General features: G+C 39.7%; 1 protein-coding gene across 1 annotated transcript in view; it reads left to right on the top strand.

The window, feature by feature from the left end:
• col25a1 (collagen type XXV alpha 1 chain) overlaps nt 1-17,776 on the top strand; it is a 143,887-nt gene that overhangs the window by 67,291 nt on the left and 58,820 nt on the right. The window contains exons 3-4 of the mRNA XM_078276167.1: nt 13,257-13,301; nt 17,129-17,136. Of these exons, the coding sequence (XP_078132293.1) occupies nt 13,257-13,301; nt 17,129-17,136 (53 nt within the window). The remainder of the gene's footprint in view (nt 1-13,256; nt 13,302-17,128; nt 17,137-17,776) is intronic.

Genomic DNA, 17,776 nt, shown 5'->3' with positions numbered 1-17,776 from the left:
CTCTATTTCCAGTCTTTATGCTTTTCCTACTGTAAAGGTAGAACTATTCCTTTAATAATAATGATTTTGCCCCAAGAGGGTAAAGAGGGAAAGTACTGCACAAACCAACAACGGGTGGTCTGATATTTTCAGTGTAAATCTTTTCATTGTTGTAGCTTGAGCAGTAATGTGTGAAGGATTGTGCAATTTCCATGGAACAATTTGCTGTGTAAATGTTTCATCAAAAGGTAAGAGGAGGGGATTACCTTTAATACCTGTTTATAAGACTCCCATGACTAAATGCAGCAAAATTGCTTTTACACCATGTACTGCAGTAAAAATGAACAAGGTGTATATAAAGCCTGTTGTTGTCGGCTATGACTCTGCTCCGGAGGAAGGTCCTGCTAGGAACTGTGATTGCTTTGTGAAACAATTGGCCTCATTAAGGAAAATTAAAGTATGTTGTGTGTGTGTTTTTTTTAAAAGGAAACATTGACAGAAGTTTGAAAAATGGGAGCCTTGTTCATTTGCAGGGAATTTTGGCTTTCCCTACCAATTCATTTCCACTCATTGCACTGTTGTGTTCTTGATGTATCTATATTTTCTTACAAGCCATCATTGCAAGTCCATAGTGACAAGATTACCACACTTTGTGGTATGTAATAATTTCTAATAAGAGCTTTTCGTTTTGATTTAGTTGTTTTGGGGATGTCTTTTGGAAACTGGAGGAGCATTGCACATGCCTTAGAGTGTTGCAGAGGGGTTTCCTGGGTTGGGAAAATAAATTCAGGGCTGGCTGACTTTCTGTGAGTCTCGGGCTGACAGTCTGGTGATGACACTTTATTTTCGTTTCCACTCAGGGCCCATGAAGGGCTGGGAGACACTTACAGCATTCAGCATTCTTAGTTGATTTAGTCAGGTCATCTTTATAAGTCTTAAGGGATTTGTGATATCATGGTGAACATAATGTCTGATGTGTTTTAGACGTGCGTGCAGGCATACAAAGGAGTAATCCTGTTTATCCTGCCAGCACTTTCACCAACTGTGCATGGTATATAGGTTTATATAGGTTTGTGACTTGTGAGAGGTAGATGATTAGTTGTTCTGATATCCAGATGTTGTTTGTGGTAACTGTACACCTACCTGTCCTACTGGAGCATCAACCTTCCATCTCAGTCTGTCAGCACCCGCTGGTCTGCTGAGATGAGGCCTCCCTGCATTTTAGGCTGGACTTTATACTTACAGATAATACCACCGCTGATGTGACATACTGCACCATTATTCTGGGATTCGCTAGAGGGCTGAATGGAATAATTGGATTGTATTTTTTGCAGCCTGTGCCCAGCAGAGGGCTAAATTGGCACTCGTCTTTAGTGCGGGCAGTTTTGAGAGTTCAGTGGAGCATTATTTTATTTTTATGAAATTCTAGTTTCAGACTTAAATTACTTCTGTCTCACTCATTCTTTCATCTGAAATAAAAAGATCCCTCAGCTGTCATTTCATGTCCAACGTACATTGCTGGAGTGTTACAACCGTAACATCTACCCTGACTGAGGAGTTTTATATGAACAGTGAATTCAACAACTTCACGCAACAGACTCAAAACACTCTGCTCTAGATTCTCTGCTTTCCATTTTGCTCTTAAATCTTTCATCCCTCTATTCTACTCGGAGATTTCCTTCCCAGCTCCCCCCCCCCCCTTGCAGCCTCTCTATCATACATTTTCCTTTGCTGTTGACAAGATAGGGTATCTATGACATAAGAGCCTGTACCCGTCACGCTTGCATGCTCAAACTGTTGCAGGAATAATCCAACATGGGTCATGCAATGCTCAAGTAAACACCAGCCTCAGACCACCAATACTGGCTGATAAGTTGAAAGATAGTGTAAGTGAAGCCCTGTAGAGCTGTGGGGATAAATGTAGTTAAGAAAAAACAATATTCCATTCACAACCATAGAGGACAAATCAAAGGAGATGGAAACCCTATTGAAATTGCAGTTTAGCTGATTCAAAAACAGTGTCAGTGTACAGTGTTAATTTAGATCAAATGTCTTTCTAAAAGCTTTTGTTGTGTCTTACCATGCAGATATTTTTTATTTTTATTTGTCTAGGTTTTGAGATATCCGTGTTTAGGGATTTCTGCCTCCATCCTGATGTGATGGAAGTGAATGGAATTTTGTTTGTGCATGAAAAACAACCTTTTCAAACTTTGTTTGAAATAACTATTCATGACCAAGTATGCAAGCATTTAATAAAGTTCACATCTGCCTACCCGCACCTCTACTACAAGTATAAGTATAGTATGAATTACGTAAATATGAAGTACATGATACTATATGGAAATACATGGTATTTGTTCTGCCTAATCCAAAGAGAAATACCAGATGTAAGGCAAATATTTAAAGATTGTGTTACTTTAGGTGCACCAATAGTTATTTGGGTGGAGAGTACTGTATGCCAGTCTATTAAAATAGTTGAGGAGTTTAATAACATTTTTTGACTCCAGTGACTTCATCTTGGTTGAGGAACTGCAGTGATGTCCTTGAGCAGTTTGGGGCCCTGTGGTCCATGTTATAAAGCTCTGCGTCCCTAAATCCATCCGCATACGCACCACAGACACATACGCACACTGCGCATACTGGCTCACACATCCCTTGTGATGATGAGGTCAGCCAGCAGTCATGTCGTCCGTTAGCAGCAGGTATAAGGTTACACATAATTTCAACGTGACATCCAATAGCCACATAAGTCTTAAACACAGATAATGTATTTCAGTTGAACTTGAACAAGAGAGGGATCATTTGATGCTAACCATGCACTGGATGTCCCATTTGCCTTTTGGCATCCCGGTTGACAATTTCTTCCAGTGACCAGAATTGCTCTCGCAACTATTTCAGCAACCCAAGCACTCGAGTGCACCCGCAGAAGAAGGCACACACACATGTCTATGTGATACTACGCATGTCGCCGTCAGCATGCTTGGTACAATATTCGCCAAACACACCCTTGGTCAGCTTCAAAAGCATCTGCTGGCTGATGCCCAGGAGGGACTCATTTTGCCATGTGTCCTCACTTTCTTTAGTGTTCAGCTGGATGCCATCGAGTCAGTTTTCAAAAGGATAAATCAGGATTCTTCCAGACTGAATGATCAAATTATAGTAGTTTATCTTGTCGTAACTAAAGTACTAAATTTAGCACTCTAGGTTTATTTGCTAGTATCTGCATCTCAGTATTTCAAGGTCTAATTAGGGATATTGATTGACTACCAGAGTACTCAGGTCAGAAGCTTAAATCATTCACTGACTGCAGCTAATCAATGTTTGCTAGGTTAGGCTGAGATTGCTTTTCCCTCTGCATGCATATGCTGAGTGGATTAATTAACTTGCGGTCTTGGCCCTTCCTCAGTGTTTAATACGTATGCTTGTTCAAATCAGATTCAACAAATCACACCTACATTTAGAGCTTTAGTCCTTAAGCTATCGGTTGCTCATGTTTCTGTTCCAGTCCTAGCGGTTCTCTTGGAGCACAGGGGAACGACGTTATAGTTCAATGCAAGGTGATCAGACTGCTGGCTTTAGATGGCCAGTTTGTCATGACAATTAAATAAGTTTTATTTATCTGGAGGATTCCTAAGCCGCTATGCATGAATGAGTGTCAGCCAAGATATAACTTGGTTGACACTCAAAAGAAACCATTAATTTCCACTGTGGATTACACTTCAGCCTGGCCAAGCCAAGCTGGGCTCATCCTCGTGTTTCCCTTTTCAGGATATGAAATTGTCACATTTTTCTCAAATGTCTAGTTAAGATTAGAAAGTTAGCCAAAAGTAACACTCCCTCGCATGCAAGCATATGTTATATTACTAGGAACCATCTACAGCAAAGCTTTCTGATAGAGCCATCAGGATGGCCGCTTGTGCCAATTTAACTCACAGCATAAAGTGATGGGACTTGGCCAATCGATTATTACTGACCTCCCCTCATCAGGGAGTGCGTTCTGCTTCCATCACGACCGCAGTCAGTACTGCGGGGAGGATAATTGCAGTGTGTAACGCACAGGGTGGTTCTCCAGTATCCCAGCACTCAGCCTGTTGCCAGAGGAAAATACATTGATCTGAAGGTGATGAAAAGACTCTCTCAAAGACACTGCTTCCTCCTCAGGAGCGTTCCAGCCTTGACACTGAACCGGAGCAAAAGTGTAGATGATCCGTGCGTGCCTGCCAGCCATAGTCGTATTCATGTCATTTGTCTTCTACAAGTGTGTGTGTGTGTGTGTGTGACAAAGAACTAGAGAAGATCTACTTGTTCTGTAATGATTTTCAGTCCCTGAAACTGTTAAGAGTATATCTGTGTGTGTGTGTGTGTGTGTGTGTGTGTGTGTGTGTGTGTGTTGTGTGTCTTTGTTTAGGTGTAAAAGACCACTGCAGGACTGTAACTACTCAATCAATGCAGAGACTCTCAAGTGCAAAACTGGGCACGTCTATCTTACTCTGGTGGTGCGGGCAGAGAGATGCATTTTTAATACTAGTTTCAATCTGCCTGACGTAGTGTTAATGGAGCCTGCAGCGACAGACAAATTCCTCGTATCGTAATGGATTGACTTGTGCTTTAATGAACTGATAACTGGCATCTGGACAAACACAGCACAGGACCCAATAAACACTCACACACAGACTCTCACACACTGGCACGGAATTGCCATAATCATCAGGGATGGATGGAGAAATGAATTCCTTTCTAGTTGATAACAACCTCTGACCACTACCAAGTGTACACATATAGAGATGCTCGCAGAAAGTAACTACATCGTTAACTTTTTATTTCTGCTCTCTGTGTGGTAATCAATGCTGCCTCATGTAATTAGTATCAGATTCCTGTTGGGTGATGTCTTGGGACTATCTGACATTAACAAGTGTCCTGTTGGTACTGTGAATTTGTTTTAAGTTTCATCATAATGATAACAACACTGGCACAGACTCTTGAGTCTATCAGAACTCTGTGTGCTCATGATGTCTTGTAATTGAAAACTGCAGAAGTGAGTTTCATTAGAGTTTGTGGAGGAGGCGTCACTGTTCATTACCCCTCGTGACTGTTCGTTAGATTTAATTCAGCCCCTAATCAGTGAGATGTCTTGCTTTTCGGCTGTTGCATAAATCAAACTGTAAATTCCAGCTAACTAATCATACTCTCTTGAGTAGCAATGTAAACACATGTCGATCTACATATAACAATGCATTTATTACAGGTATACAAATATGTTTTTAAAGGAAGCTGTGGAATCTGTTAGAGCCTTGTTACTTTTTATTCACAAAATGGAAAATCAGCATTTAAACTGGTTAGACGCAGTGTGTGTGTGTGTGTGTGTGTGTGTGTGTGTGTGTGTGTGTGTGTGTGTGTGTGCGCGTGCTTGCAGTATTTAGAATACTGTACAAAATATTATGTGGTGACAAAATAAGTGCACCAAAAGAGTACAATGAGCATATCAGACACAATGGTCTCTTTACCGGGCAACATATTACATATAATTGGGACGAATTATTTAGGAAATGGCTATAATCATTATATTTATTCAGGAAATTTTTGCATTGGAGTTAAGTACAGTTGGAAATAAGGATAATGAAGATATATGCCACAGAATCAGGGAATGATGTGAAATATCCTTTGGAACATTGTTTTTCTAGGTTAGTTTGGGACTCAAATGTGTGTCTTGGGAAAATTAAAATAGCCCTTGAATTCTTCTGCAGAATTTGGTGTTTATATTGTGTTGCCAAAACCCCCTTGGAGTCTGTTATAACATACAGAAGTCTGGATTTATAGGTGTTATCTATAGGCCAGTTACACAGGTTAACAAACTATTATACTCTTCTGTATTATAATCCACAATTTACTTTTTGCCTGCCAGAAAAATAATCCAAACAGCATGTCTCCTATTTAAAAGCAGTTAAAGAACCACTGTCGTTAAGCAAGGTTGATAATAGGGTTGCTCTTTGAAATTGCTTGACATTACATGCTAACCATGCTGTAGTCTGCTCCTTGTATCAGATTCCTGGAATGTGGAAAGTTACCTCTAAGTTGAACTTCCATTGACACAGTGTGAAGCTGACTTTAAGTGAATTGCAAATAGTTATATGTCCCGTGTTTGCATTTGGAAAGAATTCCGACCAGAGGTAAAGTTTGTGTTACATGTGTTAGAAAAAAAACTGTATTTGGGTGCTTTTGTAAGAACCTTCAGTTGACCTTTTTCAAAGTTGTGACAACCATTAGATATATTGTGTGCTTTTTATTATGGTAAATATGCACATGCAGGGTTAATAGGGTCAAGTGAACTAACTTTAGACCAGCAGTCCACTAGTCATGCTACTAACATTTTAGAGAGCAATATGGTAATTCAAGTACTAGGATGGAGCAATGCACAGGTCTGAAAACCTATTTCAGAAGAGACTCTTTGTTCTGATTTCTATCTTTATCACTGCAAAATTGAAAGTGTTTGAGGAAGTTAAGGGATTAGTAAAAGTAGTTAAGAAGGTCAGTCAGAGTACAACAAGGGCTTCCTTTTAGGAGCCAGTTTGGTGGGTCTCAAGTTCAAGGGGACTTTCCTACAATACCCATGACCGATGACCTCAAGAGGAGTTCCAGTCTGGTGGAGACACAGTCCAGATCTTCATCTCGTGGTACTGTTATCTGTTGACTGTGTTAGACTTCCTATAGTTTTGAATTGGGTTTTTGTGCTGGAGACACACAGATGCCGTTCAACTTTAATGTTGAACTTTTGTAACCTCAAAGATCTAGAAGAGAAGAGAAATTGAAACCATTAGCACAGTCTAATTTATTGCATGCAGTATATGCGAAAGATAAATAGCTGAAATAGCTAAAAGTAATAAATAAATTGTTAAGATAGATACAAGCTGTAAGTAATGCATGAATGATTTAAATAAATGGGGTGTCAAGGAAGGGGTACTTGAGTTTTTAATTTGAGAGTGTTGTGGGCGTACATCTGTCAAAAAAGGTTGTCAACCACTGAACTTGTGCATGGGACACACAGATCATTATTATTTAAAAGCAATCTTCGCCCTTTGTCAGGTTTTACCATTGACATTTTGAGAAGAATCTTTTGTCTACTTAATAATGTTAAAAACATGCACATATTCTAAAGTCATTGTGCTGGAGAGGCTCTGTATTAGCTGTTAGATTTTGCAATTTATATTTTGACAACAATACACATCCCCTTGAAGATGACGAGAGCAGTGACATTTACGGATTAGGCTGATTGTAAAATCGTGGTCCAATTTCCATTTTTTCCCCTTGGACAGTGGACCCAGTCTTCCATGAATTAGCATTTAATGTATTGATTTATTCATTGTCATGCAGAGTAATGAGGATGTTGGATCAAAATTGTTGTCCTCTTTGCCAGACTTTTCCACAAAAATGTACTTGGAAAGTAACAAATGATTGTACAGAAGAAAGCCAGCTTTTGTGCAGCTTTAGTTCCGTTGACCTGGATACCCAAGTGTTGCCAGGTTTTATAAACTCATCCATCCATGTTGTGGGATTAAATGGACTATATTAAAGTCTGTTTTGACTAAATCTTCCTAAATCCTTGGAATGCTTGTAAAGACATTGATCATCAAATTATTTGAGAAAAATTCTTAACATTTCAGTCAACCAAAGCTCCAAGTTCTGAGCCTAGTTGGGAGCCACCTTGAGATGGGCCAATGTATTGTATCCTTCAATTCTGATATAGACAGACAGTGATGAAATTGAAGTGATACATTTTAAGAATGTTTTAAACGATTTTTTTTGCCTTCAATTTAATTTTATTTATAGTATCAAATCATAGAGAGTCTTAAAACACTTTACATATAGAGTAGGTCTAGACCACACACTATAATTTACAAAGAACCAACAAAATTTCCCATGAGCAAGCATTTGGTGCAACAGTGGTGAGGAAAAACCTCCTTTTAGGCAGAAACCTCGGACAGACCCAGGCTCTTTGTGGGCAGCATCTGTCGCTGTCGGTTTGGACACAGTCACTGATACAGATATAGAGAAATATGATTCATAATTATAGCAGTTGGAATGATGAACAGTGGCAGTTACAGTAACAATAAAGATAGTGGAACTATGACCAGAAATAGCTGTAGCAGGTCAGGGCGTAGTGGGGCAATGCGTAACACGGCGTTGCGGGGCGTAGTAGGGCATCGAGCAGGACGATGGCGGCAGCTGCAACCATGATTTAGGTGCCACCCCAATCCAAGGAAAACTGTGAGGGTAGAAAACATAAGGACTCCTGGAGGGGACATAAATGCATGCATATGGAAAGAAAAAGGAGATCATTGTGTCAAAGGAAGTCCCCCGGCAATCTAGACCTATAGCAGCATGACTATGAGCTGGTCCAAGGCAAACCTGCGCCAGCCTTTTATGGGTTGGTAGATGAATCAGACGGCTATGAAAAGAAGCAGAGAAGAGGAGGGGTGCCCTAACACAATAGTGAAGCAGACACTTTTACACCATGATAAAACCTGACAATTATAACAAAACCATTGTCATACATTTCGACTAGGAATTGAAAGCAAAGTTGATTTTATATAACGGAATACAAAAGAAAATTGCTCAGTTACAGGAGGTTACTTTCTCCAAAATAGCAGCAGAGCATTTTAAAAACCAAATCATTTAAAGGCATCAGGCGTTAAATTTACGCCAGCAGAACAATTTCATGTCAGTTTCTCAAAACATTGGCACTGGAAGTATTGTACCTCCATGACATTTCTCCCAAACATTCATGCTGACCATTGTATTCTTTTGACTCATATATAAACAGTAAGGTTGGCATGTGGAGCTTTTGGTATTCATGAAATAGGCTGGGTGTTTACAATTTAGCATGACAGCAAGGGGAAATAGTTTTAAAATGAACGGTGGAAAGTGTGTAGTGAATCAAACATGAAATCCCGCTCTGTTTGGCACTAAGCTGATCTCACTGACCAGGTGATTGTTGCATGGTCACTAAAAAGTGCAGCCTCTTATGTTCAAAATGTTGTTTTCTTGTTTCAGTGATGCACACTCTGCATCAGTGTATCCCTTTATATTCACCATTAACTTATTTGAATCATCACTCAAAAAACAAACATACTGTTTGCTGTCTACTTGATTATTTTATTTCATTTGCACAAAGAGGACATGGCAAGTGTCTTGCTGAGCATCAAAACACATTTTAAATTTCATTATTAAACTGAGGACATTTTAACATGGGACAATGCAAACTATATCTCACTTGCAGAACACATCTGAATTGATTCACTATACCCAGAAAGGTGCTGTGAGTTTGCTGAGAAGTTCAAAGCCAATTCTCTTCAAACCTGATTTACTTTGGAGGTTGGAGCTGGTACCCAGTTTGCTATTTTTGGCATAATTTGTATTCTGAGAAATGACTGTATTATACTCTGCAAGAGAAACATTGAGTGTTCTGATTATGTATATCAAGCTCTGAAACAATGCTGGTATTGTAAATGAGTCAGTCCGGGGCTGGTTCGCTTGATTAATTTGGAGGAAAAAGAGAAATAGAGCAGAGGTGCAATTTTGTTAGCTGTTCAGGGCCAATCCATATTTTATGGATGATGGGTAGTGGTAAAATACAATTGTGTCTCAAATGCATGAAGTATAAACAAGAAGTTTATTATGTCAAGCAGTGCATAACTTTGAAATAATGTTGTAATGAACAACATGAGCAAAATTACTCAAAAACAATAGAGCCATGGCTTAAAAACATCATGTTTCACAATACTGTCAATTATACAGGATTCTTTTCTGCCAAGCACCATTAAAATTACTTCTATCACTATTTTGGACAAAAGCATTCTGTGGGAATCCCATGTTGTATTACTCAATTTACTGTTTACGAAAAAGCAGAATATACATTTTGATACCTGACAGTATTCTATTGATGGTTCCGTGCTGCCCTCACAGCTAACCTGGTGCCATTCACATCACAATCTGTTATATTACCAGACACACATACCATCAGACATCTCTCTCTCTCTCTCTCTCTCTCTCTCTCTCGTTGAGTCGGGGAGGAGGGGGCCAACTTGATAGCATGCTAACATAAGCTAATTAGCAGCGAACACAACGTTCAGATGAGGCTGATGTTAATAGTTTTAAGGGCATTTGGAAAGTTTTGGATAAATGTGAATTTTGACCTGATGGCACTAGTTGAGGCAAAAAAACCAAAAGTTACAATTCACCTTGAGGGGCAATTGAATCCATCCAATTTTACTCAAAACCACAAATGTAAATATTGCGGTGGCAGTAAAGGAAAAGTCAAGGAATAACCAAAGTTGGAGTCATCCTCTGGGGACCTTTAATGTCCATACAAAATGTATTGACAAGCCATCCAATAGTTGTAGAGATATTTCAGTCTGCACCAAAGTGGTGGACCGACTGACTGACTGACTGAGTAACTGACTGACATTGCCGTCTGTAGAACCACAACACCAGCATGGCTAAAAATGAAGCCAAACAGCAATTATATTGATGCCTTTCTCTGGTCCAGTGTAATGAAGTGGCTTTCTGCTGCTTGGTTTTTTAAAATACAAAAGCCACTAAATAACGCCACAGGGGCCATTTAGATTTTTCTGACCAAAGACATTGTTTGACCATTTGAATGAACATCAAGTTCACCTTGATTTATTTCAACGTCAGATACAAAAGCTGTTGAAAAGGTTAAAAAAGGTTTCAATAGATTGTTCATAGTTGTTAACCCTCATCATGAAATTCCCTTCTACATTTTTTTCTGAGCCAATGTTCCATGACATTACTTGGGATGCTGTGAGAAAATAGCAGGCCAAATACAATGTTTTGGAGCAAGAGTGGTGTTTTGCCTTGACAGGTAGCTTAAGATCTCTCAGCACGTCAGGATCCAGTTTGAATCCTATTCATTTATTTACGACCAGAGGCCTCACAGTACTTCTCTTTTTTTGTCTTAATTTATTAAAAACATCTGAAAACTCCTTTTGACTACTCCTGATAGACTTTAAGTGTTTCTTTCACTTGTGTTTTCATAAACTGAAACGTTACAGCGTTTTTGTTGGCATACCTTCTACAAAGTTTTAACTGTTACTGGTACACTTGGTTTCTCTCCTTACAGTCTATAATCAGAATACAAATATTGTGATGAATATTGTGAATCATGATGATCTCTGAAAATAATGTTTGGTATTTTGTCTGGACCACCAACTCCAATGTGGGGAGCGTTTTCTCAGCATCTGTCAAAAAATATACCACCAAAATCAGGAGGATGTCATATCTTCGTACAGAATATTCCTCTCAGAGGTGTCAAGTGTCATTTCAAAGTGAGCAATGATGAGGTGACTGCCAAGTGCAGTAAACCCCCTTCTGTTTCTTTGAAAACCTTAAAAAACAAACCTATGGAGAAACCAGGGTTGATGTGAACCATAGTAAAGTGAGAGTCAAACTCCACCTGTGGTTACATACTTTAAACTGTGCCTGGACCCTTCGCTGGCAGCGCCTGACATTATCCTGGAAACAGTCCAATAGGCGCAGAGTTAGAGGCTGAAGTGTAGCCAAACAGTGGGATCAAACTGAGGACTAAGCATAGGGCTGCACTATATGACCTAAAATCAAAATCACGATTAATTGCACATTTTACCTCGATAGCGATAAATCAACGATAATTAATCACGTTGTTCTAAATCATCTTTTCTGAAGCCAAAATGTTTCCAGGCAACGGACGCTGCGTTTTTTTCTTTTGGGGCACAAGTTGCTCTGTTGACTCAGACTCGGCGTTTGAGTTATCCTCCATTATTCTTTCCATGCGGCTGACTGGTCCGGCCGAAGTCAGCCGCGGTAGAATGTTTTTAAGGAGGAAGTAGGCCTATCAACAGGAATAAATTATGGGAAAAATACGTCGATAACAGCTTCAGAATTTCGATGTCGATACATTTTCGATGAATCGTCCAGCCCTAACTCAGCATCATGCAAAGAATTGTACAACATAACCCTGCATTTTGAACCCCAGTAACGTATCTGGAGTATCCTAAATCAACCAAACACTGTGTAAAATGCAGTGTTCTTATTTATTTTACTCTTTACTGTGTTACTTTTATTCCACTTCCATATAAAGGGATGCATTCACAGGCACGTGTGGTTGTGTTGTAATTTTAGTCCTGGTTTTTAGCTGCTGTAGCCCAGTATCACAAAATCATCCCTTTTGACAACCAGGCAATTATTGGTGAGCTTTGCAGTCTGTTCAACAACTTTCACCAACCCCATTACATTACTGTTATAATCTTGAACCTCTAACATGATGACAAAATGCTATTCTTTGGCGATACGGGGGTCAAAAGAGTCTTCAAAACGATTTGCATAATAACTCTTCACAGTATTGTTGCTGCCTGGAATCGGATCTGGATATTTTCTGTGATGCAGAAGCAGACGGGGAAGATTGTTCCTCTTGGTTGTATTAACTTCCAATCTTTTTGATCCTGACAGCTCCTTTAATGTTGAGTGGAAAGAGCAATTTCCCTGCCTAGATATTATCCATTGCATTGCAAGTTGACAAGTCCTCCTCAAATGGAGTGGAGAGTCCCCATATACCTCTGTGTAATCATAAGAGCTCAACTTTTAATTTCCCGCTCGTCTAAAAGTCGTACTTTGACTAAATTGTGAATGCACAGACTTCTTTTAGGGCAGAGAGCAAACAGAATGCCAATGCCTGCAAAATTGTTTCCAGCTGCCAACCTCAGGAAAACACTGCATGTATTGCTGAGAGGAAGAGGTCATTTTGGGAGAGATGCTCCCAGTTTCCAAACTGAGAACTACCTGCACACAATACGACCCAGTCAAGTCTTCAACATGTAAAACCTGGCAAAGCGTGTAATTGTTTTACTCCTCCAGCTGAGCAGATTGATAGTGTTGACAGGAAAATGGCAAACAGGAAAACACTGTCTAGATAAACAAATTAAAAACCAGGGCATCCGTGCTAAAAGGAAACGGGGAAGGAAAAAGAAACGGGGACAACAGCATGAAGCACTTTTGTGGCAACACAGTTTGTGTTTCTTTTTTCCCACCTCAGGTTATGCATAAATAGAGCCTAAAAACGAGATTTTGAGTCGTTTGTCGTCCAAAGGCAATATTTTTCAGTAGCTCTTCCTAACCCTGCTGTAGGGCGGTTAGACTGTGAGAATACTTGAAGAATTTGAAACTTATTCAAAGAAAAAGACAATCAAATTACTGTCTAAAATGTATTATATTCTATTTTTTTGCAGGACCTCCAGGAAAGCGAGGAAGAAGAGGCCGCAATGGCGAACCTGGTATGTGTGTGTGTGTGTGTGTGTGTGTGTGTGTGTGTGTGTGTGTGTGTGTGTGTGTGTGTGTGTGTGTGTGTGTGTGTGTGTGTGTGTGTGTGTGTGTGTGTGTGTGTGTGTGTGTGTGTGTGTGTGTGTGTGTGTGTGTGTGTGTGTGTTTGTGGGTGGGTGTGTGTGTGTGGGGGCTAAAGATCACTCAAATCTCAATCCAGAAACATTCAAGGAATAATTCAGGAGGACATCAGCAAATCATACTGCAGTTACAATCATGTAAAAGTACACTGTATATCTTTGGAGGCCAAAATAGGTTATAGATGTGTAATTTGTGGCCTGGTGGTTTCAGTGTTCACTTTGATTGTTTCAGCTTCAGTCGCTATAGAAACACTAGATTTTCACAGTAAAACAAGGAGACGGTGCAGTTTGAGAAAGTGAAAGGGATGCCCAGACTTGTTGAAGCAGATGACGTTCATGACTCCGTTTTTTGAAGTACTCTAACCCTCCTATGCTGGTCCCAGACATGATGCACATTAGCTCAGCATATATAATAGTTGTTTGCCTCCACAAACTTAGCGACAAGTTGTCATAATGCGTTCAGGATCTCCAATCTCCCCTCCCTCCTCCTACACACTCTCTCCTGAGCTGACTCAACAAACTTGGCGCGGCCGAGGTCTCGAGGATCTAGGAGAAGGACATGTTGTGCAGCGATACTCCCACAGACGTGTCACAGCAAATTGATTTCACAGCGAGAACATGTACTTGGCAAGGTGCTGCATCCACACTCTTTTCACCTGATAGTGACAGTGATAATGGGCTCTGGAGTGTGGCAGCGTTCCTGCGTTTAGAGCGCAGTGCAGCAGAGCGCAGCCGGCGCTTTGGAACAAAATACCGCCCTTGTAAAAAGAAATTAGAGAGACAGGGCAAAGCAAGGTCCCAATTTTGAGTGAGGTAGAGTAATAAGGGAGCGGTTTGGTTTACAGCCTGAAAAACAAACACTGTCTGTTAGGGGAGAAGAAAACTGCTGGTTTTACCACCAAATCCAGACGCTACTTTTTAAAGTCACAGGAATCAAATCTAATCAGCTGTTATTTGAGTATCAAAGATTCTACTTCATTTTTTTTTTAAATTTCGAATCCCATTGTGTCCATTTTCCACATCTTGAGATGTGAATCAGTGTGGTATGGCTCTCTGACTTTCCTTTTTTTTTTTTGATAATACTGAAGTAATTCAGTGTATGACTTGTAAGCCTAGGAAAGTGACCAAAAAAAGAGAATTCAAATGATGACAACAGTTCCATGTTGTGGTTGGCTGCAGATCTGAAAAGCCGCCAGCCTTTGTTTATACAGCGCTTAACTTTCCAATAAACATCTACCATGCCAGCTTATTTCAAATGGCACCATTGTGACAGTTTTCTCTCTCTCTCTCTGGTCAGCCCGAGCAAATGTGGAGAATGTGAATGGCCTCCTCTTGACAAAACAATTACAAACAAGCAAGCAATCATAACCCACTCACAATGTCTGGACTGGAGATGCATAGTGGTCTTTTAAAGGAAGACAAGAGGGAACAATAGGGATGACAGGCCTTACCATTCTGTATAATAGTCCAAATTACCATACTAAACAAGACTAAAGCATGTTGACAAATCAGACAGGCCTGACTACCTGAAAGAGCCTCACGTGCCAGAGAGACGGTTTATTAATGTCAGTGAAGCTGTGTTCACACCAGCTTTTTATCTGCATGTTCACTGGTCTTGTGCAGCTTCTGCAAAAGCATTCTTGGCATTTAAATGTTCCTATTTTAAATGTAGGCACTTTAAATGCTCTAAAAGTGATTCTGCATATTGGCATGCAATTCTAGCTCATTTATTTCTGCTACATTTACTGTTTGGATATGTTGGCAAGAATAAAAAAATCAATATCCTGAGCAAAACACACAGAAGCATTTAAAAAAATAAATACGATGGCACCACACTGCATTATTGGAGCTCAGTGTCAAATGCTGTGAAAAACTGAAAAAAAGAAATATTTAGAAGACGACATTTATACGACTGAAACATTCAGTCCTTGACGGGCACCGGCATGCCACATTCTGCAATGTAAGCCTTCTGCAAATCCAATTTCCCTCTTTTAAGTTCTCAACACTGGTGGATGTTGAAGGGAAACATATTTAATTCATGATTCGCTTTAACCAAAAGTAAGTAAGCTACAGCAACTTTCCCACAAATTCATAGTGAGGTGTTTTGCAGTTTACTCATCTACTGTACAACGGGAACGACAAGGGATGCTTTTGCCTAGACTTGACAGAGAGAACAAGTAGGAAAAAGACACGCTGATATTTACCTATGCATTAAAAATGAATGGCATACTTCATTAGGATCTCTTGTTTGTTTACCGTTAACATATGGAAAGGAAAAAGTGTGGCATGACAGTTTAGGATGAAGACGTTAAAGCCACACTCTCAAACTGTTCTGGTGGTCAACGCTGGAAAGTGTTAGAAGTTTCCTCCCATATTCAGGGAACAGTCAGCACTTTTTACTGATGAACCTTCTTTTGCAAAAGGAGGGATTGATGCTCAAATTGTGTCGGTTGAGCAATTTAACCTTAACAGTGGTGCACTAGTGTCAAATATGAAGAAAAGCAGCTCTTTCTTTGCAACAAATACCTGACTCTTCTTGAAATATTTCCACCTCTCTATAACATTTATGTCATGTTAGAGCATAATAACAACTTTCACCATATTGTTCACAATCACATAGCCAAAACAGTGCCTGTCCAGAGTTCAGTAACCTTTACATTATCTGGTGACTGGTTAACAAAAGTGGAAGGATTAAATGACCAGGGGTCCAGTATGAGAACAGAAAGTGACATTAAAAGTAAGCTTTGAGGGTGGATTATTTAACTTTATGGCACAAGCTATTTAATTTTACATGGATTATATTTTAGCAAATATTTTTGGTCTAACTAAGGCCATCAAATTTCAGAACTTGAAGGGTTCTACCTTGTAGGTGGCTGTTATGTGCTTGGCAGCATCATTTCTTAGATTTTTGTTGTACCGAGCCATTCGACACAGTGGGACATGTCAAAAAAACATACCTGTGAATTATTAAAAGCTAAGTGGTCTACTGTAACTCAACGATCCATAAAACAACGCTAGAGAAGTGCAGCCCAGCGAGCCTCAAACACACGGCTCCTTAAATGCCCCAGCTGCTGGAATGATTTGCACTTTCCCCTGGTCATGAAGAAGAACAGTTCAAGGACATAGAACTTATAAAGAAAAAACAATTCCTTTTTTCAGGGTTAAAGCAGCTGGGTACCTTTTTAATGAGAACCAAAAGACCTAAAACGATTTGCAGGGTCCTGAAGTGAGTTGGCACGCAGTCCTTTGAGCAGCAGTAATTGGGGAAAAGACGAGTGTCGCCTCACAAAAACGTGGGAGGATTTTTTAACAAGCGTGCAACCCCTTGTAGTAGTGAAATTAGAGTAACTTTCAAATGTAGAATGTGATCACCAGGCCTGGTGACCATTGTTGGCCCAACTGCATGGAAAATAGATAGGAATCTTTTCTCACAATGCTATTGTTCCTTACCACACTGTAGGTAGAAACACAGGTGGGATTTTGGAGTTATACTAAAGTAGACTGTCTGTGCATAGTCAGTGAACACATCATGGAAGAGATTAAATGTTCCTTCCCAAATAAAGAATTCTCAGCAAGAGCCTGATTTCCCCCATCTAAGTGATTTTGATAATGTGATTGTAGTGGAACATTGATAATCTGAGTCTTTTTGATTGCTGATTGAAAACACACTAAGCATTCTTTTCTTCCTTTTTGTCTTTCAGGACCTCCTGTAAGTATGCCTGCTTCACATCTTCTCCAACTGTGATAGCCATGTGACGGTAAAGACTCCCAACAGTAAAACACGACTGCATGATGCAGTCCAACTAATATTCATTCACTGTTTGAAGTCAAAAACAATTTACATGAAAGGGAAATATTAGCACGAAACCACGATGTCACATTTCTTGCAGAGAATTAGTTCAGGAGATTTATACAACTCTCATGTCTGGATACTAAATGTGAAGCTACAGCCAGCAGTCAGTAAGTTTAGCTTAGCATAAAGACAGGGGGGAAAAAAAGGCAATCAAATCTGGCTACCAGCACCTCTAAAGTCTTGTCGTCCTCAATGAGTAACCAACGACTTTGGTATACAGACGCTCATGGCAAGAAAGTGAAAAAACAAATTTCCCATAATGTCGAACAATTCCTTTTAAGTATGATGAAAAAAAAATTAAGATTGATGAAATTGAAGAAAGATGTAAGGCAAACAAGTATATAGCTGTGTTTTTACAATTGATGTAAAATCTGATTATGACAAATTTGCTACCAGAAATCTCCGTTGTACCAAATAGTCTGACTCTATTATTAAAACAATCTCTTTATCCCTGCCTTCACCTAATAGGGACCCTTGTTCCTGTCATTTGGGCAGT

Source organism: Sander vitreus, chromosome 19, assembly GCF_031162955.1.
Source record: "Sander vitreus isolate 19-12246 chromosome 19, sanVit1, whole genome shotgun sequence".
Taxonomy (NCBI): Eukaryota; Metazoa; Chordata; class Actinopteri; order Perciformes; family Percidae; genus Sander; species Sander vitreus.
The sequence above is the reverse complement of the archived record's forward strand: the minus strand, read 5'-3'. Positions and strand labels throughout refer to the sequence as shown.